The following is a 25,635-nucleotide window of genomic DNA, read 5'->3' as shown; positions in this document are numbered from 1 at the left end:
CTGATAAAGACATCCTAACATTGTTCCGTTTCAGCATCACAAATCAATCATCTTTCCTGTTACCGCAATTTTTTTTTTTTTTTTTTTTTTTGCCATTTAGAAAATGCTTAGCGACCAGCACCTTTCTCACCAGCCAGACTCTATCAGGACCACTCTGGTGACATACCTTGTACCCAAGAACAAATACCACTATAGCATTCTTCTGTATTTAACTACCAGGAGCTATTTCTTCAGTTGGGAAGAAAAAAAAAATGTTTGCATGGGAGTATGGTTCAGAAGCTGGAAGCTGGAGCTATAAACCCATATTCAGCAGAGATTCTAGCCAGATCTACTTAATGGAGTCAGTAACTGAATCCTGAACGATTAAACTTCAGAGTGGGGCTGAAGGCAGCATTTGACTGATAAGGGAAAAATAGCTGCCGTATCTAAGAGAAACATCTTAGCGGCTTTAGCGGAGGGAGACGGCTTATTAAGAAGCTATTTTGAGGACTGACGGCACCTTCTTGAGGTCTTGGGATGGTGCCCGTCTCTGGAGGTTCGTGAGCAGCTGCACTTGAGATAATGATCACCCTGACTTTGGCATAGTGCTGTCTTTCAGGAGCATCTGTGGCTGGGGGCGGCAGACAAAATGCACCGGAAGTGTAACACAGATGCATCTAAAAGCAGCGCCCTCGTCAGACAGAGCATGCCACGGTGGCTTCTCTTCAGACATGTGGGGCTTGAGCTTTGGAGTCCTTATTTGGAGTAAACCTCACTGGGCCTTTTCCAGCTGTCGCATCAAGTGCTCCAGAGCTGTGAATTCCCTTAAGGATTCAACATGGTTTCTGATGAACTTGCTGTCTCTATTTCTCTAAAAGGGTTTCATAGAATTCTGCACAACCTCAGGATAAAACCTCCCAGAGAACTAGGATTAGAAGGGAAATTTCTCAGTTTGATAAAGAATATCTGTAGAGTTTAGAGCTATTAGCAAACTTTTGAAAAAAGGTATAGGCGCGTGTGCGTGCGTGTGTGTGTGTGTGTGTGTGTGTGTGTGTGTGTGTGTGTGTGTTCAAGCCTGGGAAAGTAAGAGGTTGGTATCCAGTGTCTTTTTCAATGGTTCTTCACGTTATATTTTGAAAGGGAGCCTCTCCTCTGGAGCTTGCTAACTTGGCTAGCCTGGCCAGCAAACACTGTGGACCTTCCTGGCTAACTCCCAGCATTGAGATCATGGGAGCACACCTCAGTGCTTGGCTTTTTACTTGGGTGCTGGGGACTGAAATTTTATGGCAAACCCTTTGATGAGCGAGCCATGTTGAGAGTCTCTAGTAGTACAATGGTAAACAGTCAAGCAACCCTCCAAGATGAAGACAAGAAATGATGGTTTCCTTTCTACCCTTAGTCAACATTATTAAAGTCTTGGCCATTAATACTCAAGGGGACAAAAGCCTGGAAAGGAAGGAATCCAGGTGTTACTGTTTGCAGGTGTCATTGTTCTCCTTATAGAAAATTCCAAGGAATCTACAAATATACTCTTAGACCCAAGAATCCAGTCAGTCAAAATATGCATGACAGCACATCAAAACCAATAACATCTCTATGTGTTAGCAATGTGCAAGAGAGGGGGACAAGACTGGAAAACACCTTCTGTAATCACTGAAGAAAATGGAATATTTGGGTACACATTTAAATGTAGGCACATGCATGGTGTTCTAGGGCCATTGAACTGATCATAAAATGGTAAAAACAAATACTATTTTTAAATTAGATTATAGCGAGTCACGGATAAGGTGGTGAGACTAGTCCTTCAAATCTCAGTTGAATAACTATAGTCCACAAAAGCTACTCCTTAAATAGCCTGTGTATCAAGCTGCAGCATGACAGGTCTTCCTCCCCTTAGTCAATGTTTGCCAAGACCCGCAGGATCCATGAAAGGACAGGATGCTGTGTCTGTAAACAGGGTTGGAGACTGGCTTTGTCTGTTTTGTGCACAGTCACCTCGGAGTCGTCAACACTAGGTAGCAGCCTAAGCCCAAATTTGCATTCATTCTGCAGTAGACTTAGCTCTATATCAAAAGAAGGCTTCATGGAGGTGTGGCCACTCGCAAGAAATGAAGCCATGGACTGCTGCTCACTTCTCCATTCACTGAGATGAACTCTTAGAGCAATTCTGTAGGTGCCATGCTAATTCAAGGGGAATTCAAGCCGCAGATGAATAGGTAAGAGCTAAAACAAATAACAGATTATGTATGAAATAACATAAAAGGAAGAGTTGTAAAAGGTGATTACTTTTCTTAAGAAGCAAAGAAAAGTAGCAAGAGAGGTAATTCAGCAGACAAAAAGTGTCTGCCACCAAGCCTGCAGACTGGGATTCAATCTCCAGGACCCACACAGTGGGAAGACTCCTGCAAAGTTCCCTTCTGATGTTCTGTGCATTGTGACGCTCAATCCCAAACAAATACACATACTATAAGTAGAAAGTTAAATGCAATAAAACATTTCAAGGCAAGAAAGGATGGTGGAGGGAACATACAAAGAGGAAGGACAAACAGAAGAGCACAAAGGTTGAGCAAAATCAGACAACATCAGTAATTCTGTTGCACATGAAAATATTAAATTCTCCAATTGGAAGAAAGAGCCAACCACTAAATATGTTCTTCAGGAAAGAGAGAGTTTGGAAGGTCAACAAATGCATCATGCAAATATATGTGCACATGTACAATTAAAGTTTTTAGCTTTAGGGTCCAAAAGAATGTTATGTATATTATTCTAAATCAAGAAAATGGAAATTATAGATAAGGTGTTTTTAAAGTTATTGCATAATGATATGAATTAATCTCCCAGGAGAACATAGGAATTTTATGCATGATCATTTTTCTTCATAGAAAGTATGGATCCCAGTGTGCCTCTTTCTTAGCCTCCCAAGACAAAGTCACTGGTGAGAGCTGTACTCATTTGTCCAATAAATGCAGAGGATTTTCTAGTTTAATCAATATCACAGACCTATACAAAGATGAGCGTGCCCATTTTATAGATTAGAAGGCCAAGACAGCATAGCTATGCATATTATCCAAGCCAAACTTGTTAAGATTAGAAACTGGGTCTGATACTTGAAAGCTTACATTTAGATTCAGGACTACCATTTTCATAGTTGAAGAAACTTATCATGCTAAATTTATAAGGAGTTGTTGACTTCTGATTTAGAGTTTCTTAAGCATAGGACCTTGCCAAACTTACCTTTGCATTCCTAAAATCACTGCCCACATAATAATTAGCTAGGAAATATTGTAAAAACAATGAAGGAATACATAGAACACAAATCATGATCAGATGGATCTTTGCCTTCTACTATAGGGCTAGGAAGATAATTTTTATAATTAAATCTACTTCTTGGTCCTAAAGTTGTTGCTTATTATAAAAACACATATATATGTGCATGTACACACACATTAGCAAAATGCCCTTTTAGCAATGAGTGTTAGCCAACTTTTCTAGCTTTCATGCCATATTTAATTGCATATTTAGCAGAAAAGTAGTAAAATTTTCACCAAAAGATCCAAAATAGTGACTACTTTGCCTAACATGCAGTCTCGTTGTAGGTACTGAGTATACTGTAAAACACATCAGTACATTCTATAATATACTGTATAGCACATCAGTGTATTAGTATACTGTATAGTGTACTGTATATCAGTCTATTGGTACACTGTATAGTATACTGTTTAGCACATCAGGGTATTAGCATACTGTATAGTGTACTGTATAGCACATCAGTGTATCAGTATGCTATACAGTGTACTGACAGCAGAGTATATTCAGCAGTATACTCTGAGTATATAGAGCACTTCCATTAAGTTGAAGAGTTCAGGACACATATTAATGAGCATACTCCCTATTTAAAGGGATACGAATTTGCTGAATATTGACAATTACAGAAGCAGGAATTTAAAAAGTGAAAACATTCTGTTTAAAGAGAGAAATGTTAGTAGTCATGTGTTACTTGGATGTCTTAAAGCAGATGGTGATATAAAGGTGGAATTTATACAAAATCAGATGCAACAACCCATAGTTTAATGGACTGTTTTTTTTTTCATTAATGTGAAACCTCATACTAAGTATACTGCTGATTCCTTTTAACTTTGACTACCGTGGTGGCAGGTACTATTTGATGGTGACAGAGATCAGTTTTCCTCTGCTCAGAACTTGCTAACTGTCCTTGACATGTCTCTTAATTCCCTTGTAACTTACTTCCCCAACTTTTAGACTGGACGACTTGACAGGTGTAACAATCATACTTCCAACATCAGAATACAGTATCTAAATCCCTTTGTTTGGTCAGAATACTAAGGTAAGAAACTTCACTAAATTGAAGCCCATAATTTGGGGTTACTAATTTTTTGTTGTACATAGTTATCATCTTTTAGTATAGTATTGATCACTCCCTATAGCTGTGCTTGGCTGTGCTATCCCCTCACCTCTACACCATGCAAAGCCAGCAGGACAGATGTGACATTTCTCTACCAACACCAAAAGGCAGTTTTTACAACATATATTTGTTTCCACACAACACATATACCTATTATGTTTATAATTATATACTAAATTTCATAAATTATATTTAAAGAATAATTCTGTTATTGATATAAAGTTTAATAAGTCATATATTTAAGTATTATATTATAGTATATATTGTATAACATATGGATGTGAAGTGAAATATATAAAGGTTATATACTATTTATGTTATAATGTACCATATGTAAATATTTATATATAACTATCCCATGTTGTAGTATCATGCAGTAATAGCAGGAGTGAACTATTCATGAATGACATTCTATGACTTAAAAGCAGGTAGATTCAAATGAGAAGACGATCATGGAAATAATGGGTTCTAAGACAGAGAGAGAGGAAAGCAAACTCTCCTTTTAGGAAACCTTCCAGGGACCTCTCTTTAGCCTTGGCTGTTTCTATCAATTGCCCTGGAGAAAGCACAGGCCAATTAGGAAAGTGTGGGTTTAGGAGATGGTCAAACCTACTTCAATGCTTGGTTTGACCACAAATTACTTAATCTCTAATAAGAGCTTCTCATTTCCTCCTTTGTACAATGTGTTAAGTCCTGTCCTGTGAGGTAGTCCTGAGGACTGGATCAAACAGGCGATGGGCTCTCATTGTGCTCTGTGCTTTTGTGACATCTTTGCTTGTGAGAGGACAGAATATGAAGCTAGCAGACCAAGTGAGCAGACTCCTCTCAAGTTAGTACAAAGAGAAAGCCAATCCCATAGGACCTACAATATTTCTGAATGACTCATTGATAACCAAAGAATGTTTAAATTTTATTGTTGATTCTATTTTGCTATTTTATCTATTTATGTTCCTGAGAACACTATATCAAAACCAATCCAAATGTGAGGAAGAATGACTACAGGAAATTTATGGTTATAACAACTTAACCTGAACATCCAGTTGGAGACAATGCTGAGATGCATTTTACAGAGGGCGTGGCTTCAGGCATACCCAATCTTTTCTTCTCAGCTCTTTCTATCCTGAATGCTTTTCATGGTATTACCTTATGTGACCATTAATTTCATCACATAGCTTGGTCTTTAAAAATCCATTTGGTTATTTGCTGAAGGACAGACAATCCTACCCTACCAGACTCAGGGCAAACATAGCCATTCAGGGGTAAGAAAAATGGATGCTTGATTGTGGTTGATACTGGAATATGTTTATTAAAACCTTTCTCTTTTTCTTGCTGATCCAAAATTTAACTCCTGTCTCCTGCATGATTCTGTAAGGTTCTGAGGAGCTGTGAACTATCTGGTTTCTTTATCCCATTCACGCATTTTAAACTAGGCAAATACTCTTTTTCCTGAATCCCCAAAGAATAGCCTGCAGATAACCTTGTGTTTAGCTTTCTCTAAAAAGAGAGGACTGCTAATCAGTGGTGAAAGCTTTGAAAGGCTTACAAAGGGCAGAAATGAGCTTGGTCTAGTTCTCTTTTAATAGGTTTACAGTTTCAGCTCAGCTCATTCTCAGACTTCATAAAAGGACACAAATGACATTAAGGGGCAGACCAACAGCATCCTCTGGCTGCTTTCAAGTCAAACCCCATCATCGCTTCTCAGAGAGCTACATGACTAGTGATTTATCCAAATATTCAACTGATAACCCAGCTAAGCTCTGACTACATTTTTGCTTCTTGAAGTCAGAGTAGAAGGTAGCCCTTCTCCAGCTGCTCAGAGGCGCCCAGAAACACTTACACATATTCTTAATATCAGTGAACGTAAGAGAATTCTTTTATTGTTGGGCTACACAATTTTGGAATTCCTATCAGAGTTTAAACTTGACACCACAACTGGGAAAGCTAAATATAACTAGAAGCAGAATTCTCAAGTGGGCATGTGAGAGTCTTCTCCATTTGTTCAGTCAAGATTTTTCCATTCTGGGACCCCAGGCTCTCTGCAACCTTTGCCCTTCATATCCCCCATTAGACGGTAGCCATTTTTATCCCGTTGCTTACCTCCCACTACTCCCACTGACTGTACTGTTAGCACATTTGAGAGATGTTTCCCCGGAGTATGATAACAGGTCCAGAGACCAAGCTCATGTGATCCACTATTGAGTCAGATCCTGTATCTCCCAAAGTGGATGAAAGGGATTCCATTTTCTTTCATGTAAAAACTCTATGAATTGTGAATCAATTCTGAGAATAAGGTGAATATATATATATATATATATATATATATATATATATATATATATATATATATGGCACATATAAATATAACTTCAAAGTAAGCATAGTTTAACCAATTAATCTTTATTTCTTTCACTAACCACTAGTGACAGATTAACACTTATTTATGTTTGAAGTCTCTGCAAGGCCTTGGGATTTAATTAGAATTTAGCTTCTGATTTGATTAAGTTATAAAATATACTTTAGGATAACCATGGTGTGCTCCAGGATCTAATCTATTCTACCTATAACAGATACTAAAAGGTAGAAAGTGCTAATATTTCAGGGTGATCTCCTTTAGTAAATAAACATTGAGTGTAGAGAGGTTACGGGTTTTCTAGGGCTCCATCACAGGCATGATGGGTTGAATGCATCCTGGGTATCTGAATTCTGGCACACAGTTCTTCCTCTTTGGCCATATACTTTCCTCTGTTGACCTGTGATACATTCTGTCCACGCTAGACATGTGTTTTTTATATTTATGCCTTCCTCTCACCACAGCCCGAGGGCTTGACCTTAAAGACATCTGGCTCATTCTCTACATGACTAATAAACCAAGTGAAGGAAGACAGATAGTGGCCTCCATTGTCAGCATATCTGCTGTGATCAGCAGGAGGCAGGGAGCCTGGCATAGGTCATCTAAACCCACAGACGGGTGGGATCTCAGAGCCATTGGTGGTCTAATAAAGGATGCACACTCACTCAATCCAGAAAACATGTTCATCTTCTTAGATAAGTTCAGTTTCACGGATCCTGGAAGCTCAGTACAATCATTTCTGACTTCTTTCTGGATCAGTCACCCATGTTGTGTTGACATTCATGGGAATATGAGAAAATTTTATGTCATGGACAGATTCTAGCTCCTGGGTGCTGGCTTTGCCTTCACTTATTCTCACCTTGTACAGACATTCCACACAAAAGGAAGACCCACTTCCTTATCTATTTACTAATTGTCCATTCTAGATAGTTCCCTGAACTTCTCTCTATCAATGAGAAATATAAATGTAGCAAATGCTCTAGGAGATGCTACACTGTTATATAAATTACTGGCTTTTGAAAAATTATAGCGGGTGTTTATAAATTATTGCCAACTGTATAATTTAAACAGCAAAGCTCCAAAGGATATATTTAGAAATTTAGTTTATATAAAACTAGACAGAAATGTTGCAGGCTACAGTGGTTTCCTCTTTCCATCTGTTTACTTAGGAAAGGCCCTGCTCTCCGGGCAGATTGGTTCTCCTGGAAATGAGGACTCGGTCTGGTCCACGGAGTAGGTGTCTTCTTAAAGAAAAGACGGGGTGGCTTAAATGGATGAGATGAGAAAGGAAGGTGGATCCTCTTAGGCAAGTCTGACCTTTTGGTTTTTTATTATTTTTTTTTATCAAGTCTGTAATGAAAAGATTCCAGAATCCCTAGAACTACAATATTTCTTACTTCTTCTTTTTCTTACCACACAAAACAACAAACAAAGCTGAAAGCTACTTAGACTGGCCAGGACACTTAGTTGTTTGGACTAAAAATTCTTTGTGAGACCAGATTAATAATTATAATTAATAATTATAATTAAAAATTATAATACCTGAGCTGTCATCCAAAAGCACAAGTAATCATTTAAATTATGTCTTGAGTGTCTTCGTGTGGACAGTGGCATTTATACAGATGGGAAAGTGATAAAACTCCTCATATAAAGCACAGTGGACAAAATTGAAGTATTCAAAGGAAAGTGGGCTTTCCTTTTAAATAGCCTTCTGTGTTTTACATGTCGCTTCACTTACACCATTTTAGTGAGGCCTCATTCTGTGTCCTATGAGACCTGCTTCACCATTTTAGTGAGGCCTCATTCTGTGTCCTATGAGACCTGCTTTCAAGTCATTGTCATGACAGCTAAGAAAGGTAGGTGGCAAAGGGTCTTTCTGGTACAATTGTCACAGTGTCTGCAATTTACGAAGAGCTTATAGAACATCAATGTCTGCCTGATAAATCCCCTTCAGAGGTATTTTAAGGAAGCTGGAGAGATGGCTCAGCAGTCAAGATCTCCTGCTGCTCAGCCATAAGAACCTAAGAACCAGCCCAATATGTTCCAGCGCACAGATACCCATAACTGTAACTCTAAGCTCCAAGCACCTTCTTCTGGCTTCTGTGGAGATCTGCATATACATGTGCATACTTACTCACACAGACACATGCATACATGTGCATACTTACTCACACAGACACATGCATACAGATATCTGCATACAGATAACTAAAATAAGTCCTTAAAATAAATTCAGGAAAGCACAACACAGAAAACAAAATGATGTTTGACGCGTTCTTTTGTTTTTAGGTCACAGAGATGAAGGTGAATAGGCAGAGGGAGGCCTGGAAAAAAGAGCCCAGGTGATTGTGGGAAATTCCTCACATCCTTTCTGCATCTTCTCAGAGTACGGGGTTTGTTTGAGGATCCATAGATCTCAAAACATTGATCTCATCAATATTTAAGGAAAAGTCAAAACATTTTGCAGAGTCAAATAGAAATTATACGATTGATGCAATTAGTGCAGAGAACTGATTAAGTGCCTGTTATTTTAAATGACAGGTGCTCCTGTACGAATCTTAGGTAGATAATCATCTTTCATGTGCCATGGCCATGAGCACGGCTCTTGTTTTCAATTTATTCCCACACTTAGCCATCCCTGCCATCTCACATGACTCTGAGACCACCATTTCCATACCAAACGCCTTTTCAACTCTCTCCTAGATATCCTCACTGAAATATCTGACAGGCCTGCCAGCTACAAATATGGCAAACTAAATACAACATTCTTCCTGGAAAACATAGACTAAGGTATCACTGTTCAACAAATTGTACATAAGACTTCATTCTCAACTTACATCCCCTAGTAGCATCCCATCAAGCTTCGGATGCTACATCTTTGATGCATTTTGCCTTCTAAGGACCTTTGGGGCTTTGGTCCTTTCTCTACCTCCATTCCTACTTGTAACAGTTAGAGCCTAAGCCATCTCCTATCAAGACATCTGCACTAAGTTCTTTTCCTAGGTGTTGGGTCCTTGAAGCATTCCTTTTTCTACAGTCATAAAGTCAGTGCTTAAAATTCCCAAGATTCTTTAAATGGACCATCACCAATGAGACCTGTTTGGGCCTCTTATATATTTATAGGAAAATCAACTGTGTTTTTCTGAGGGTGGGGGGAATTTTTAAAAAGCAGAAAAAGAAGAAGTCACAAGAAAAAGACTTTTACATCTCATATGCTCACCTATTGTCTCCCGGAAAACTATTTTCCAACCTCTTGCTGTTTGAGAAGAATCTGTCTTGAATAGCAGGGTCAGGCTGTTATTGGTGCTCTTAATAGATTGTGGAATTGTGGAACCACAGAACTTTCCAAGAGATCGATTTCCAATGCTTGGACCATCGAAAACTTCCAGGTAGTCATGCGAGCAAAGACTGGAGGGAGCTACATCAAATTCACTGAACCTGCAAAGGGCACCACGTTATTACTCATGTCTTCTTTTATGCCCATTAAACCATACCTGTAGGTATTGTTACCTTCTTGTAACAATAAAGAAGACTAGCAAAAACCTGACAGCACAGTACTCAAGTTTCTCTTGGAAAGGAATCTTGTAAATAAGACATTACTGATGGACTGAAGCCAGTATTTGTTAGATAGCTATTGTAACTAACTGTGGTAGGATCTGGGGATATAAAAATGAATGAGATACAGTTCTACACTTCAAGATAATCTGGGCCTATGCTCAACAGAGGCCAATTTTTAGATATCATAATTCCACATCTACATAATGTGTTTTGATCATATTTTTGATCCTCAGTGATTCCCATTATTGGCTCTCACCCACCTCTCTCCTGCTGAACCCCTTCCTGTATCTGTCAAGTTACCCCACTACCTCCATGTCCTGTTTTGATGTGCTCTACCACATTTAGAGCACAGTTGGAGGTTAGCATTTTAGCAAGGGCAATTGCACCTTCAAGAAACCTAATCCCTTTCAGCATATCTTACCTATCTATAGATCCTAAAATCAAGTTTTGATAAGTTGGTCTATGTTATCACCTCAATAACATGCTAGATACTTTCAGAATCACCGAAAATATATTCTTCCTTTTTTTCTTGTGTCGTACGATAAGTGAAGTGTTATTTAATTCTTTATTTATAGGGAAATGTTAAGACAAGTGAAAGAAATTCTGGTTTCATATAGCTTGGCTGTGGTTCTTCCAGTCTCTTGTTGTCTTCTAAAATAGCCACACAAATGCTGAAACTAAGCCTCAGAGATCATAAACCATTAGTCACAAATAGGGGACCAAGTAGGTATTGTCCCAGCTTGTCAAGCTTCTATGTAGAAAATTCTATATTCTTACCAACTATCCTCAGATTTCATATTACATGCTGGAAGTTTCAGGTATCAGTGAGATTGAAGAGATGGAAATAAACCATCTTAGAAGAAAGAAGACTAGTACTTTATACTTCTGGGTAATGGGGGCTGCATTTCCTTTATTAGTCTTACTTGGAATAAGCAGAATTAGAATGTAAACTTACAAGTGACATATTTGTGGTGGTTTGAATATATTTGGATCAGGGATTGGCACTATTAGGAGATGTGACCTTGTTGGAGTATGTGTGGTCTTGTTGGAGGAAGTGTGTCAGTATGGGGGTGGGCAATGGGACCCTTCTCGTAGCTGCCTGAGAGTTAATCTTCCCCTAGCTGCCTTTTGATGAAGATGTAGAACTTTCAGCTCCTTCTCCAGCACCATGTCTGTCTGGATACTGCTTCCCACCATGATAATAGACTGAACCTTTGAACCTGTAAGCCAGCATCAATTAAATGCTATACTTTATAAGAGTTGCCTTGGTCATTCTGTCTTTTTACAGCAATGGAAACCCTAACCAAGGCAATATCACGTAAAGCAACAATTTAGAGTTGCTTTGTTTAATAAATAAAAATAAATCCCACTTTGTGGGATTAAAGTTTATTTTTAGGAGACAAGAGGTGGCAAAAATTATTTAGGACATTGGCTTTGGGAGGCAATAAATGAGAATCCAATTTTTTTGCTCTTCATTTAAATATGTGTTACCTTAGAGAAGATGTGAGAGCTTTTGAGACACACATACAAGCACACATGTACATTTCCCATAATGGTTTTTACAGTACAGTAAAACATTCATGTAAAGTGTTGAACAAAGCTTCTCATGCACAGAAAATGTTTAACAAATGGCAACTGTTCGTCCTAACCTTTTATATCCTTTGATTTTTAAGAAGAGCTTGTAACTTGACAGCTATTGTGAGAAGCTCCCTCACAACTGTTGAGAAATTACAAACTGTTTTTTTGTTGTTGTTTTATTTTTCTTGGGGTTTTTTTGTTTGGTTGGTTTGGTTTTGGTTTTTCGAGACAGGGTTTCTCTGTGTCTCCCTGGTTGTCCTGAGACATACTCTGTAGACCAGGCTGGCCTTAAAATCAGATATCTGCCTGCTTCTCACTCCCAAGTGCTGGGATTAAAGGCATGCACCCACAAGGACTGTTTTAACTCATGAAGCTTCTATTTTCACCTCAGTCTCTACTGGACTGGGTGGAGGGTGGAAGTTTTACCACCCTGTGGAACCCCTCTGACTTTCTCTAGATTCCAGCTGAGTTACTATGAGGACTCATATCCTCTGTCAGCACGGTAGCTTTCCTGTGAATAAAGTCAAAGGGATTTTCTTAAGTAAATTCTTTTTTTTTAAATCACATACCGGAGATTTATCATTTTGTTGCTTCTAACGTGGAGGCTGTAGACACAGTAGACATTGTTGGGGTAGTTGGTGTATGAGAAAGAAGGACTCTTAAGGATTCCAAAGGTCTGATTGTAGATTCCACCACAGGCTGGAACAGAAGACATGGGAATGTGCAGAGGGTGGTGAGTATTTACAACATAGGCAAATCATTCGGGGATAGTATAAGCTATTGTTTACTGTCTCCTAAGGAAATTTATATTGATTGTTCTTCAGATGACCTAAACTTCCTTCATCATGTTTATAAATAAATTTGACTTTTCCAGAGAAAAGAAATATAGAAGAATATTTTAAGACACATTTTGGAAGGTAATAAATCCAAGACAAACAGTGTGAGAGCAACAAGAAAGACTTCATGTGTTTGTTGGGATGACATGGTGGCTAGATACTCAAAGACAGCGTGCAGAACCCTCCTGTGCTCTGTTCATAGAGGAGACTACAATGCAGAAATCTGAAACATGGATTCAGTCCTCTCTGGTAGGGACAGATACACACAGAGTAAAATGTGAGAAGGCAGTTACAGTCAGTCACAGTCACTTTCGTGAGTCACATGCCTTGCTCTCGGGTTCTACAGATTCGTATTTAGTTATGAGATTAGTAAAGTTCATACGTAGACAAATTTGTGTTATCTTCAATAAGCATGAGGATTTTTGACCCACTCCCTGCTCGAACTCCAGCCATTAATAGCAGTTTCCTATACCCCATAGTCAACAATGGAATCGCTATGAAATATAATAATGTTCCATTATGACGATTAAGGTATTGCTTTTACATAGATTTCATCTAGGAAGGATCAGATATTCCCACCTAATGCTGGTTTTCTTGTGAGCATGTTTATTTGTTTTATGATTCTAAAATTATAGGAAGCTTGTATATTTTGATTATGTTTCTATGGTTACCAGTGAACACACTCCACTGACATATCTCCAAGATTAGACAAACTTTGTGGCTGTTGTTTAAGGCTTTTGTTTATTTGGTTTTGCCTCAACTCTGCCCATTTACTAGGCAAAATCTTTTCTGTGCCAAAAGTCTTTATGCATTCAGACCCCTGGATACAGCTCATGAATTAAATGTTGGCTTGAGCAGCAACTGCTCTATTTTACGTGAGGTTAATTATGTGATCTCTAAAAGTTTATCAGTGCCCAAACAACTTCTATCTCCATACACTGCCAAGATTTGAAGCCAGAAGCAACAATATTCTTAAAATAAGACTTAAAGGGGGAATTGAACCATGTTCATTATACTTTAGTAAACCAAGGGATAAAAGAGCAGAATACGCATCAGGGGCTTAATTATCCAAATTGTTTGATTAGCTAATTAGTTAATTAAAAAAAAATCCTCTTCCTCTTCATCTAAGAGTACAAGAGAAGATGCATTTTATTCTGTTGATGCAATCTGACATAAAAAGCAACAGAGAATCTTACTTTTTAGTCACTGAGAGTTAGGAACCAGACAACAGCTACTGAGAACAAATTGTGAGGCTCTTTTCATGCATATATACATGTTTGTATTCTCTGTAGACGTAAGAAGTACTTTATTTGAAGAGAAACTACTTTATTTCTTACCATTAGCCATTTGTGTGGTTAGGCAAAGACAGAACAAACTCAGGAATGGTTTTGTGTGCCTGTTTCACTGACATGGCCGAGCAGGATATGGTTCTGCCACAAAATCAATCTCAATTCTCTGTTTTATGTTCATGGCGTAATCTTAGACAAATTTCAGGGTGGGGGGGGGAATGTCAATTCTTACTTTATTTTTAAAAAACATTTTAAATATTATGCACACACGTATATGTCTGCTCATCTGTGTCTGTCTTACATGCATGGAATACTCACAGAGGAATGGAAAGGGCATTTAAGCTGCTGTGTAAGTGTGGGAACCAAACCCAGGTCCTCTGCAAGAGCAGAGAGTGCTTTTAGCCTCTGAAAGAGACGCAGAACCATCTCCACAGCCTCTGACTGTTTATTTTAAAGAAAAATAACTACTTTTGTACCATGTGCCTAATTAATCATTTTTAGCCTTAATGTTTCTGAGCCTTCAAGTTGGTGACATATGATGAGTAATAACAAAAACTACATCTATGAATTACACTAGACACGAAAATTACAATGGACAGCAGTTACTCACTGATGGCTCTGTAGGAAATCTTGAACCCAAAGTCTGTGGTGTGTGCATCAGAATAGAAGTTGAGCAATACCGGGCCGTCCACAGTGAGGGGACGCAAGGCTTCAGTACCGCATATGGTCACAAGAGGAGTGGAAGAGAGGCTGTGACCTTTGATGATATGCAAACCATCGTGATCACAGGTTCCTGTTATAGCCGAGCGATCTACACAGAGCATACAACAAGTAGCATCAGAGCAGAAATGCAGACAAAATACCATGCTTCTATAACTGATACAGAAATTACAAACAAAATTAGGAAATGGTTTGTAAATTCTGAGAACAATTTGTAACTTCAGTTCCACATAAAATATTTCTCCAAGAGACAAAACATGGGCAGACCATAATAGGTAAATTCGGTTATTACTCAGAATTCCCTTCCTATATGGAACCACTCTGTTTACCCAGGAATTATCAACCAAAGGCAACTTGTCTCCTAGGGGATATGTGTTGTGATATCTGAAAATAATTTTTGCTGTCACATTGGAGAATGGGATAGAGGACAGGGAAGCTGTTAAACAGGCTTGAGCACACATAGGACCATACCCAAACACTGAGACCTGCTGCCACAAAACAAACAAACAAACAAACAAACAAACCCTCAAACCATGCAGCCCACAATGTCAACAGTGCTGCTCCTAAGAAAACCTTTTTACAGCACCTGAATACAGGTAAGAGTGACCATGAGTAGAACATGAGGATTCCCTTGATATTTCCTGATGACTATTTCCAATGTTCATACAGAACATCAATTTCAGGGATTTACATCAACATTGTTTTCTAGCTCAAAGAAAAGGTGTATTCTAACTCCCCCCCTGCAAGACAGCATAAAGTAGCTTCCAATGGCATTAGAAAGGTGTTTGCTGCCATTATGCACTTGGTTTTGTAGGTGTCAACTCTCAGAGCATCATAGAAACACAATCATTATAACCTGATTTTATTAGCATAAAGAAGCATCATATGTAAGTAGGTAGTCCTCTCAAACATTTTATTAATGTACTCATTAGGTTTTAATGGAAAAGTTACCACTTCATGTTCAGTCAAAGCCCTTGGGTGAATAAATTCAGCATTCTTACAATTAAACATATTGTACAAAAATATTTGAAGTTTCTTATTTGTTAGAACAAATGTATAGCGTTTGAGTTACTAGAACTGAGGCAAAAATGTTTACCAGTTTTCCCCAAAGGCTCTTTGGCAAAGTACTCCCAGCTGACACTCCCACAACACTTAAAAAATTTCATAGTCTTCCCAGTTCTACATTCTTGTGTCCTATGGAGAGATCTATGTCCATTGGCAATCAATCCCCATCTCTCTGTACTGTGGTCCTGGCCCCATGAGACTACTTTCTCTGTGTGTAATTTCTTTATTCTAGACTATTCTCACAAATGAAATCACCGAATATGCAATGTTTTGTGTTTGTTTTATTTAGTCAACCACATTGACTATGGAAATTCCTTTAGTTAGCAAAAATGTATAAGATTGTTAAACTGAAAGTCACACAATGCAAGGAAACATTACCAATGCTGGATTTGATTCCTAGTCTCAACATTAGGTCAATGTGCCTGATTTTTATGTATCCTCTAAGACTTGAAGATACAGAAATATATTAGTGTAATTACTTAAATCAAAGTTTATAAATTGCTGATTTGTGGGAAAGATTAACTATGACCATGAGTAGGTGAAAATACACACTGACTTGAAGGGATTTCTGTCCTTGTCTTCACTAAACATCTAATGTGTATTAGCAACCACAGCCTGGCTCACACTAACAACCATACTGGACAAACAGCCCTGCCCTTGGAGATGAGCAGAACAGTGTGTGTGTGCACTTAGAAACGTTGCCACTGGGGAATCTGAACAAGGGGGATGGTGCTCTCAGAAAGGATATCCTCGTGGTGTTGTTTCAGGAAAGCAGAGCAGATTCTAATCTTATCGACACACTCACTCCTTCAGTATGGGCTGGGTGCCCATTCTGACTCAGAGGATCTCTTCTCTCATTGGCTAGTTTACAGAGACTGTAAGTACGTGTTTACATGCATGTGTACTGAGAACAAATGCAGATGGATACATTAAAAGCTACGGGTCTGGCCTGATGGCGCAGGCCTGGAATCCCAGCTACTTTGAACTCTGAGGAATTACACAAGTTTGAGGCCAACCAAGTCAATACAGCAAGTTCATAGCCAACTTGAGTAGTTTAGCCAGACTCAAAATAAAAGTGAAATAGGCCTGGGCACATAGCTCAGTGGCAGATCACTTGCCAATCTTGGTATAGATCCCTCAATCCAATCTCCTGTGCTTGAAAAGTAAGATGCTCTGTTAAAATGTAACAGGCTTCAGATGCATTTTCTTTAAGCAATTTTATGTGGTGCCCATGTCTTTAAAGTTATATTTCTTTCAGTTCTGCATGGAATATAAAAAATGGTATTGATGCTCTTTAAAAGTCAGAAGGAAGCTCTGCCTATGACCTCAGCTTCTCTGCAGACTGAAGCAGGAGTTATAGGCATGCCTGATTTACATCAAAATTCAAGTCCAGCTCAGGCAGCTTAATGAGACACTTTCTCAATAAAAAGTGTGTGACTATAGCTTGGTTGTAGTGCTTGCTGCTTGTGCATTAGGGCCCCAAGTCCAGTCCTTGGTATGGAGATAAAAGGATGGAGTTTTATTTCTACTTCCATCACATTTCAGAAGATGTTTATTGTTATCTTCAAGTGGAGGTTTTAGACCACTCTGCCTACATTTCTCTCATTAATCCCTTGACTATTTGTAATTTGCTCAAGATAAACTGAATCTTGGATATTATCAAAAGACAAGAGTTGAGTAAGTGTGGATACATGGGTTTGTAAATTGGTTCAGCCATTATAGAAGAGAGAGCCATATCAAAAAGTTAAAAATAGACATATGGTATTATCCAGTATCTCCACTCCTGGGCATACGCCCTGAGGAAATGACGACTCATCTGTCCTTCCGCGTTTGTTCCATGATTATCCAAGAGTGCCAAGACATGAAATTAACCCAAATGTTCTTTGCATGGTTAATCAAGAGAATGACACAGACAGACAGACAGACAGACAGACAGACAGACAGACAGACAGACAGATGAAAGAACACAAGGGAACACTATCCTGTCCTTACAAAGAAGGACATACTGTAGTTGGTGACAACATGGATAGATTTCCAAGCATTATTCTAAATGAAAGAAACCAGACACAGGAAAACATTGCCACATTCCCATTTCTCTGTGAAATCTAACACAGCTGAACTTGTAGAGCAGAACACTGGTTACTAAATGCAAGGAAGGGGAGATGTTTATCAAAGATCATAGTACTTAACCTTATTGTTCAAAAAGAATAACCAGAAAATCTTCTGTATAGCATGGAGATTATATTAATAAGGATGCATTATCTACTTTAATATTGCTAAGAGAATAGATTCTACATATTCTCAAATTGAAGACATTGTAAATACGTTAGTCGATATTTTAACTAGCTTCACATAGCTATAATCTATTCCTTTACCAAAACCTTTATTAAAACCCTATGTCAACACTGTAGATATATGATTTTTATCCGTTAACATTCATTTTTTGAAAAGAATGAATATACCTTCTAAATGAAAGGACACAAAGGTCAGGATGACCAGAGACTGAGGCTCAACATCTATGAAGTAGTTGCAGTTCATGTTGTTGCCATAGTGCTTTGGGAAGTTGGGAGAGATGATGTCACCTGTGGAGCTATTGAATGTACGTCCACATCCTACAGGAGAATAAAAACCATCATCAGGATATTCATTATCATCTGTAGTGCCTATTTCATAAAAAAGATATGATTTCCATTTTATGAAGTCTCTAGAAATACTAGAGACTTCAAATGGAAGAAAAGCACCAAGAGAAGGAGTCATTGATTCATAAGTCAACATGTGTGCAAAATAAAAACATTTTAGAATATCACGAGGATGCTAAGTAGTAGATATTTTGCCACACAATACACTTCAAATCTCAATATTTTTAAGAAGATAAATTATCAAAGATTAAATATAGTTCATGTAAAGAAACAACACAGAGGACACTCTCTACACTAATTTCACATTCCAGTTTTCCCTGCCTTTGCTTTATCAAGCTGCAGGCATAGACAGCCATGTCTGCATCTCACTGACTACTGAAGGAAGGATATTCCATCAGAACTGGGTGCCTTTCCAATGTTTCTTCGGGGGACCCCTATCCAGCCAACCTTGATGTGGCTCTCCCACTGTTCCCCACCCTTCCCCCAACAGTTTAGATTACTTACGGCTAATGAAGGATGCAGAGAAGCCCTGGGCTTGCATCTCCTCAGATTGGAAGACAGCAGTGAAAATGTTTCCTGATGTGACAATGGGACTTGGAGCCACATCCCCACAGCTTGTGGCTAACAGGGTATCATTGGTCTCCAACATTCCTTCCCATACCTGTTGGGGTCAAAAACATGACTTAGTACTAACAGTTTTCACCTGTCCATATTTTACCATATTTAGACTTGAAAACAACTATATTCAATTAAAAAAAAACCATAAGATTAAATTAGTCACACGCAAATCTGGAATGTATTTCTTTTTTTAGAATAATTTTTGAACCTGGTTTTTGAGTGGCTTGCCTCATTCTGGTTGTTGTAAAAAGATTGTTTGGTTTTTTAGAGTGGGGCAAATAGGTTTTAAGGATTGATCCAGTTCCTTCTGGTTGGTCTATTTTAGGTGATTTTGCCTTCTATACTGGTACTTGGCCATGAAATTAGTCTTATTTGATTTGGTAGGAAGTGACTAAAGAAAATAAGGCAAAGATGCTGTGCATAGTACCTTCTAAAAGTCTTAGGGGCTGTAGGAACATACTGATGTCTCTTAACTCAACCCTATCTGATACTGGTGATTTGCACTTACACTTTTGATTTTTGTTAGCCTTGCAATAAATTTATGAATTCCATTGATTTTTATATTGTACTCCTATTGTCAAATTTATAGATTTCTATTATCATCATTATTTTTCTTGATTGTTGGCTTTGACTTTCTTTTAAAATGTACACAAAGTCTTCAGTGTAATCAATTCACTTTTCAACTACGTTTTTGCCATAATTTATATACTTTATTGGTCTGATTCCCCCTTCTGTGTGATTTTGAACTTCCTCTGAACTTCGTCTTTGAGCCATGGGTTATTTTAAGGTATTTAATGTCAGTGTATTTAGAGATTTGAGGAGGTCTTCTTTGCCAAACTCCTCTCTGAAGTTTCAGGCCTGACCAGTGATGGTAATGACAGTTTTCCCTGCCAAGCCCTGTGTACAACTTCCTCCTGTGACTTTTCCACAGCCAATGTGTTCCAGTCTCTGAAGTGAATTGCCATACCAGACTCAGGCTCTGGTGGCCAAGCACACTCTCACACATTGGTGCATTCCTAGGGCAGGCACCTTCCCTGCAAGGTCTCCTCTTCAGGAGGCCCCAGCGGGAGGCACTCCCAGGCACCTTTGCCAAGACCTTTCTGTGAGGGTAAGGGAGAGAGTTGAAAATGGTTTCCTTCCCTCTTAACTCAGTACTGAGTGTTTTCTGCTTGCATTCGGGATTCAGACAGGTCATACATCAGTCCTCCCTCTATGCTGACCACTTGACCCTCACCAGGCACTTATCAAAAAGAGAGATGGGAAGAGTCCACGATTTTGTCCCTTTCACCTCTTGATTGCGCCATTTCAGGAAGCAATTAAAGACTTGATTTCTATATTTACTCTGGCTGATTGTTTTAGCTGACTGCTTGCTCTCATGTGTGGAAGGCCAGCTCTTTCTCTACTATTACTTTGTAGTTTGCCTTTATCCATTTCCCATCAGAGAAAATACTCTCTGCAGTTTAGTTCTTTGATTTGTTGAGTTTTTTTTTTCTTTTTTTTTTTAAATCTTAGCATGTTGTCTGTTCTGGTATGTGACAAAGACATCTGAAATGTATATGTTGCTGCTAGCATATGGATTCTTTTACATCCATCGATTGGATCCTAATGCTTCACAGTTTCAGAGCTCACCTGCACCTGGGTGAGTTGTTTAGCTGGGTGCCCTGTGAGGTACTGAGGAAAGCAAGTGTGGAAATTGTAACCCAACTGAAAAGCTATCTTCATAGCTCTCTCTAGTTTTCTTTCTCATATTTCCTAGCTCTATTTCTTCATGAATGAAGATTTAGATTCATCTCATCTTCCTGGTAGACCGATTGTTTCATTCTACAGCTGTTTATTTCTACCTTTGGACAATATTTTAGCAGGTGTTAATATGACCATGACTGATTTTTTTTTTAAATTAGTGTTTCCATGTTTTGTCATTTTATATCCTTTTCTTTCAACCTACCTATATGGGCCCCAATAACCTGTCTATTTTACTTGGTGTAACTAAGTTATTTAAAACACATGTACACATGCTCACACGTGTGTGCATGCACACGCACATGCACACACACATGCACACACACATTGTGTCTCAATTTTTCTGCTTGTGTTCTGTTTTCTTCCTCCACTCCTTGACCCATTGTGTCTTTTTCTGGATTATATATATGTATGTATTGACATGCACTGTTTCTCCTAGGCTTCCTATCCTTTGAGTTAGATGTTATTGTTCTGGGTATTAAAATGGATGTGTATGACTGCTGAAGCTTAGGCCAACATTCACACAGGGCCCTTTAGAGGGGAGTGTGGAAATGCAGCCTGCACTTAATTGCTTGTCTCCCTTTTCATCGTCGGATATCATTATAGTCTTTTGTTTAAATTACTACATATAAGCCATGAACTTATATGGGAAGATATGTTTTAACTCATGCTCACGTTTCTGCTCAGTTCTTGGTTCCTTCCTTCTTCCTTGTACTCTAAGGCTCCTCCCCACCCCATTCTATTTAGTTTGAATATCTTCCCTTAAACAATCTTTAATGGTAAGTACCTTATGTATATTTTTATTAGCTTCCTTTTGTATGGGAGTTTTTGAATTCTCCCTTGTACATTAAGAGTCATTTTTAAGATGCTAAATTTGTTGCTGACAATTCTTTTATTTTAGAACTCATTATTTCTTTGACTAAATTTCTTTATCTGTCAGTTGAATTGTTTCCTTCTGAAAATACAGTGATAGGATAGTTTGGTTATTGTTCATGGTCCCCTAAGGCTCTGCTCACATTCGATTGCTATTTTAAAGTCAATTTTCTCTTTATTGTTTTAAGCAGTGATTTCTGTTCAGAAACTTACTGATTCTGCCCTCTGTCATTTCTACCTACCTATTGAGATTAAACAGTTATTTCTATTGTATTTTTTAGTTCTACAATTTGCTTGAGAAGAGATGCTGCTTTAGAGAATAGCTGTCTGTCTACCTTCCTGGTTGCTCCCATTTTTAAGTGGATCTTTCATGGTTGTTTTACCATGTGGACTCTTAATGTCCAGAATAAAGGTCTCCTGGAATTTTCATAGCATATATTAAATTTGCCTTGTGGTGAGACCTTCTACCATTTGTTCCTCATTGTAACACAGTTTCTTTGTCAAGATTTTTTATTACTTATTTGTCATGACAAGGCTTTAAAGAGGACTCTTTGGTGACTTCTGAGAAGGTTTGATGACAGCAGTATTAACATCCTTGTCACACTTGTCCAAAATCTGTGTCATCACAGGGTGGACATAACTTGATTAGTTTTCCTCTCTCAATGTGTAATAGTCTTTGTTTGTTTATGATGGGTTCCTCATTTGTGTGACCCAAACATATTAGTTTTTATGTTAGTAGGCTGTGGATCCTATTTTCATGTTTTATTTCAGAACAGTGTTGCTTGTCTATGTTCAGTGTTTTGCACATACTTCTGGGCTCTGTTTCTAATGGTGATTGGATTTTCTGAAGCTCTATGGTATACTTGTCTTTACCTTGGTTTTTATGGAACTTCTAGGATGTTACTTGTATTTTCTTCCTTTTATTTTGTTGAGATAGTTTCTCACATGGATCAGGCTGTCCTCAAACTTCTTACATAGCCAAGAGTGAGTTGGGCACCCTTGTCCTCCCGCCTCTACCTCTCGAATGCTACTTTACAAGTGTAAGGTCAGGCCTACTCTAGTTAATGCTTCCCAGGTCTACAGAGATCCAGTCATCTGTTGTTACCTTTGTGTTTATCTCCATCAAAGAAGAGGGCCAAGTAGCATTTCCCTATGAGTACCCTAGTAGGGAATCAGAAGAGCATCTCTGACTTTCAGAACAAAGAAGGGTTTTGGACCTTTGACCATTCTCTCTACCTTTCCTACTGTCTCTACAAAGAAAATAATCTTTGACTCAAAGTCCCCAAGAACCTGCCCACTCCAGGGAGTTTGCTATCCCTGGGTTCTTTACTCATGACTTCTATCTATATAGAAGCATCCTTTGGTATAAAAAGAGTTTCATGACATAGTTAATATAATCTTGCCAATGAAAAGTCTTGCACTCAGTGAGAGTGTTTCTTCTGTTACTTATTTTTGGCAATATTACCAATTGATCTCAATTTGTGCTGGCCCTGTGCTTGTATGACACTGTCAGAGGAACTTCTATTTTATCTAGAGGAAATATGATTCCAAGTTGGATCCCTAGATTAACTTTTTCCCATTCAGAAACTAAGAAGACTTCACTGACGCCTGTATACTGCACTGACTCATCTTATAAAAAGAGAGCTCTCCTATTTCATGAGAAAATTCAATTAAAGAGAGTGTATATTAAACCTATTTTATTATGTGCATATTTTGTAAGCATTAGGCTTTCAATTAAATAGGAAGAATAGATCAATGTAATATAAAACAATTTGGGAGATAATATGAAATAATAGCATTGATTTTTAAAAGGGCATTTCCATTCATTAGGCAATTTTTATATTCCAAAGTACTAGGTAGTATTTATGTGATTATGTCATATTACTTGTAATGTTTAAAACAACTCTACTGAAGTAAAGAACATTCTCTTCATTCTATAGATGAAGTGAAAATATTAAATTGAATCATAAAACTACATGTGGGTGGTAAGTATGAAAGAGATAACTTGGGCCTATGGGTCTCTCTACTAAAAGGCATAGTCTCCCTGTGATACCATATGCAAGATGCAAAACGGCACAACTAAAGTGAACTTACATACAGTTATGGTCTTGTAAGTAGAAAGTGCCAATCAATGGTGTGTGAGAAGAAATGCTGCTTTAGAGATAGCTGCCTGTCTACCTTCCTGGTTGCTCTCATTTTTAAGTGGATCTTTCATGGTTATTTTACCATGTGGACTCTTAATGTCCAGAATAAAGGTTGTCACTGGATACTCCAGTCTCCTTTAATTTTCATAGCATATATTAAATTTGCCTTGTGGTGAGACCTTCTACCATTTGTATTGTACTTTCTTTTTGGGTAGGAAGACAAAGATAGGAACAGAAAGAGAAAGAGCAAGGAGGGAGGGGAAGTAGAGAAGGAAGAAATGAAAGAGGAAAGGAAAAACCATCCATCAATACTCATTACAATTCAAGAGAAAAGGTCAGAGAAAAATGTCCTTAATTTAGTCTCTCTGCCCTGATCTTGAGATGGAAGGCTGCAGTACAGCAGGTACCCAGTGGATTCAAATCTTACTTTCTAACAGCTGAAGTTTCTCCATTTTACATCTAAACAATTCAAGCAGCAAAATTGTGCCCTCTTCTCTTTGAAAAATGTCTTTGAGTCCTCTGTAGCCAAAATGCTTCCATTCACAAAATCAGCTAAACAAAGGTGCGTACCAACCTTCACGAAGCTGTTTCGACACTGGCTGTCACTGCTGGGGATTCGGAAATTGCTGTCAAAGCTAATCTCCCAGTGTTTACTCTCATGAGTGATGGCTTTCCAGGTGCATCTGCTGTTTTCTGGGAATGTCTGAGGCCAATGAGGAGATTTGATTGTACCATTATCCGAGTGGAGTGTTCCACCACAACCTGGAAAATTTCCATAAGGAAAGGAAGACACATCAATTTTCAAGATGTAAAATCAATCTTCAAATATATAAAATCTCCAAACTATAAAATATCAACTTTGGAAACCAAAGATGTCTAGAGAATATTTCTATATGTGAGATCATTACTCATCTTTTCTTCTATCTGACTCATCTTTGGGGCATGGAATAAGCAGGAACCCATTATCTGAAGGGCTTTAAATGGATGACTCTCACCATTTTGGTACACTCACACTTAACCCATCTGAAGTCATTTGATCTGAGCCTTGCAGATCATAGTAGATAGTCTGCTTCCATTCTGTCTCCAAACAATCAATCTCTTCTACTTTATTAAGGCTGTGTAGTAGGCAGATAGCCAGACCACACTCACTGTGCATTGTCTTACTCCTAACACATGAGAGTACACGTCTATGAGACTTTGATATTTTAGGTTATGACAGTGAACTAAAGAAGATGTTTTGTTTTGTTTTTTAAAGTGGAAAAGGTTCTCCTACTTAGTAATTTTGCTCATTCATATTGAAACTGATTTATAGTTCTGAATAAATCATAGGGATATAAAGAGAAAAAAGTCTTTGATTATTTGCACAAGCTTAAAACACACAGCTAAGAGATAACAAAGAAAAGCATAGATTCCGAACAGAGTGAAGTTAAATTAAGGGGCATTGCTCTGGCATTCAATCTTTTGCCCTGGAGCCAATAGTTCTTCTGCAACTCTCTGGTGAATTCAGGAAAAGCTAATGGTTTAATGTGGAGTTAGACTCATTCTATAGAGATATTCATGTTAATCAACTCTGTGATGAAGAATTGTCCTGGGATGGTTAGGATTTACTAAAATCCTGCATAACTATCCAATATAAGCACCTACGGTTTCTGAGACACTTTACAATGTTCATATTTCATAGGTACAATGCTACTTTTAAAAATCACATCCCTTGTCTTCTTTCAATTCAGAATCCATGGCAGTGTTTATTTTTATTCTAAAACACAAGTTACATCTGTTTGTTTTCATCCTCAAACTATTCAATAACACGCCATGTCTCCAGG

The 25,635-nt window shown here is 38.2% G+C and overlaps 1 protein-coding gene across 2 annotated transcripts in view; it reads right to left on the bottom strand.

Moving 5' to 3' along the window:
• The window catches only part of Cubn (cubilin), a 206,819-nt gene that overhangs the window by 19,520 nt on the left and 161,664 nt on the right, over positions 1-25,635 (bottom strand). For both annotated transcript variants that reach the window (XM_052157465.1, XM_052157464.1), the window contains exons 54-59: positions 24,387-24,574; positions 18,942-19,098; positions 18,261-18,410; positions 14,624-14,824; positions 12,458-12,587; positions 9,973-10,190 (exon numbers count right to left, since the gene is read on the bottom strand). In XM_052157465.1, the coding sequence (XP_052013425.1) occupies positions 9,973-10,190; positions 12,458-12,587; positions 14,624-14,824; positions 18,261-18,410; positions 18,942-19,098; positions 24,387-24,574 (1,044 nt within the window). The remainder of the gene's footprint in view (positions 1-9,972; positions 10,191-12,457; positions 12,588-14,623; positions 14,825-18,260; positions 18,411-18,941; positions 19,099-24,386; positions 24,575-25,635) is intronic.

The sequence above is a fragment of the Apodemus sylvaticus genome, chromosome 14, assembly GCF_947179515.1.
Source record: "Apodemus sylvaticus chromosome 14, mApoSyl1.1, whole genome shotgun sequence".
Taxonomy (NCBI): Eukaryota; Metazoa; Chordata; class Mammalia; order Rodentia; family Muridae; genus Apodemus; species Apodemus sylvaticus.
Note: the sequence above shows the minus strand (reverse complement) of the source record. Positions and strands in the feature narration are given on the sequence as shown.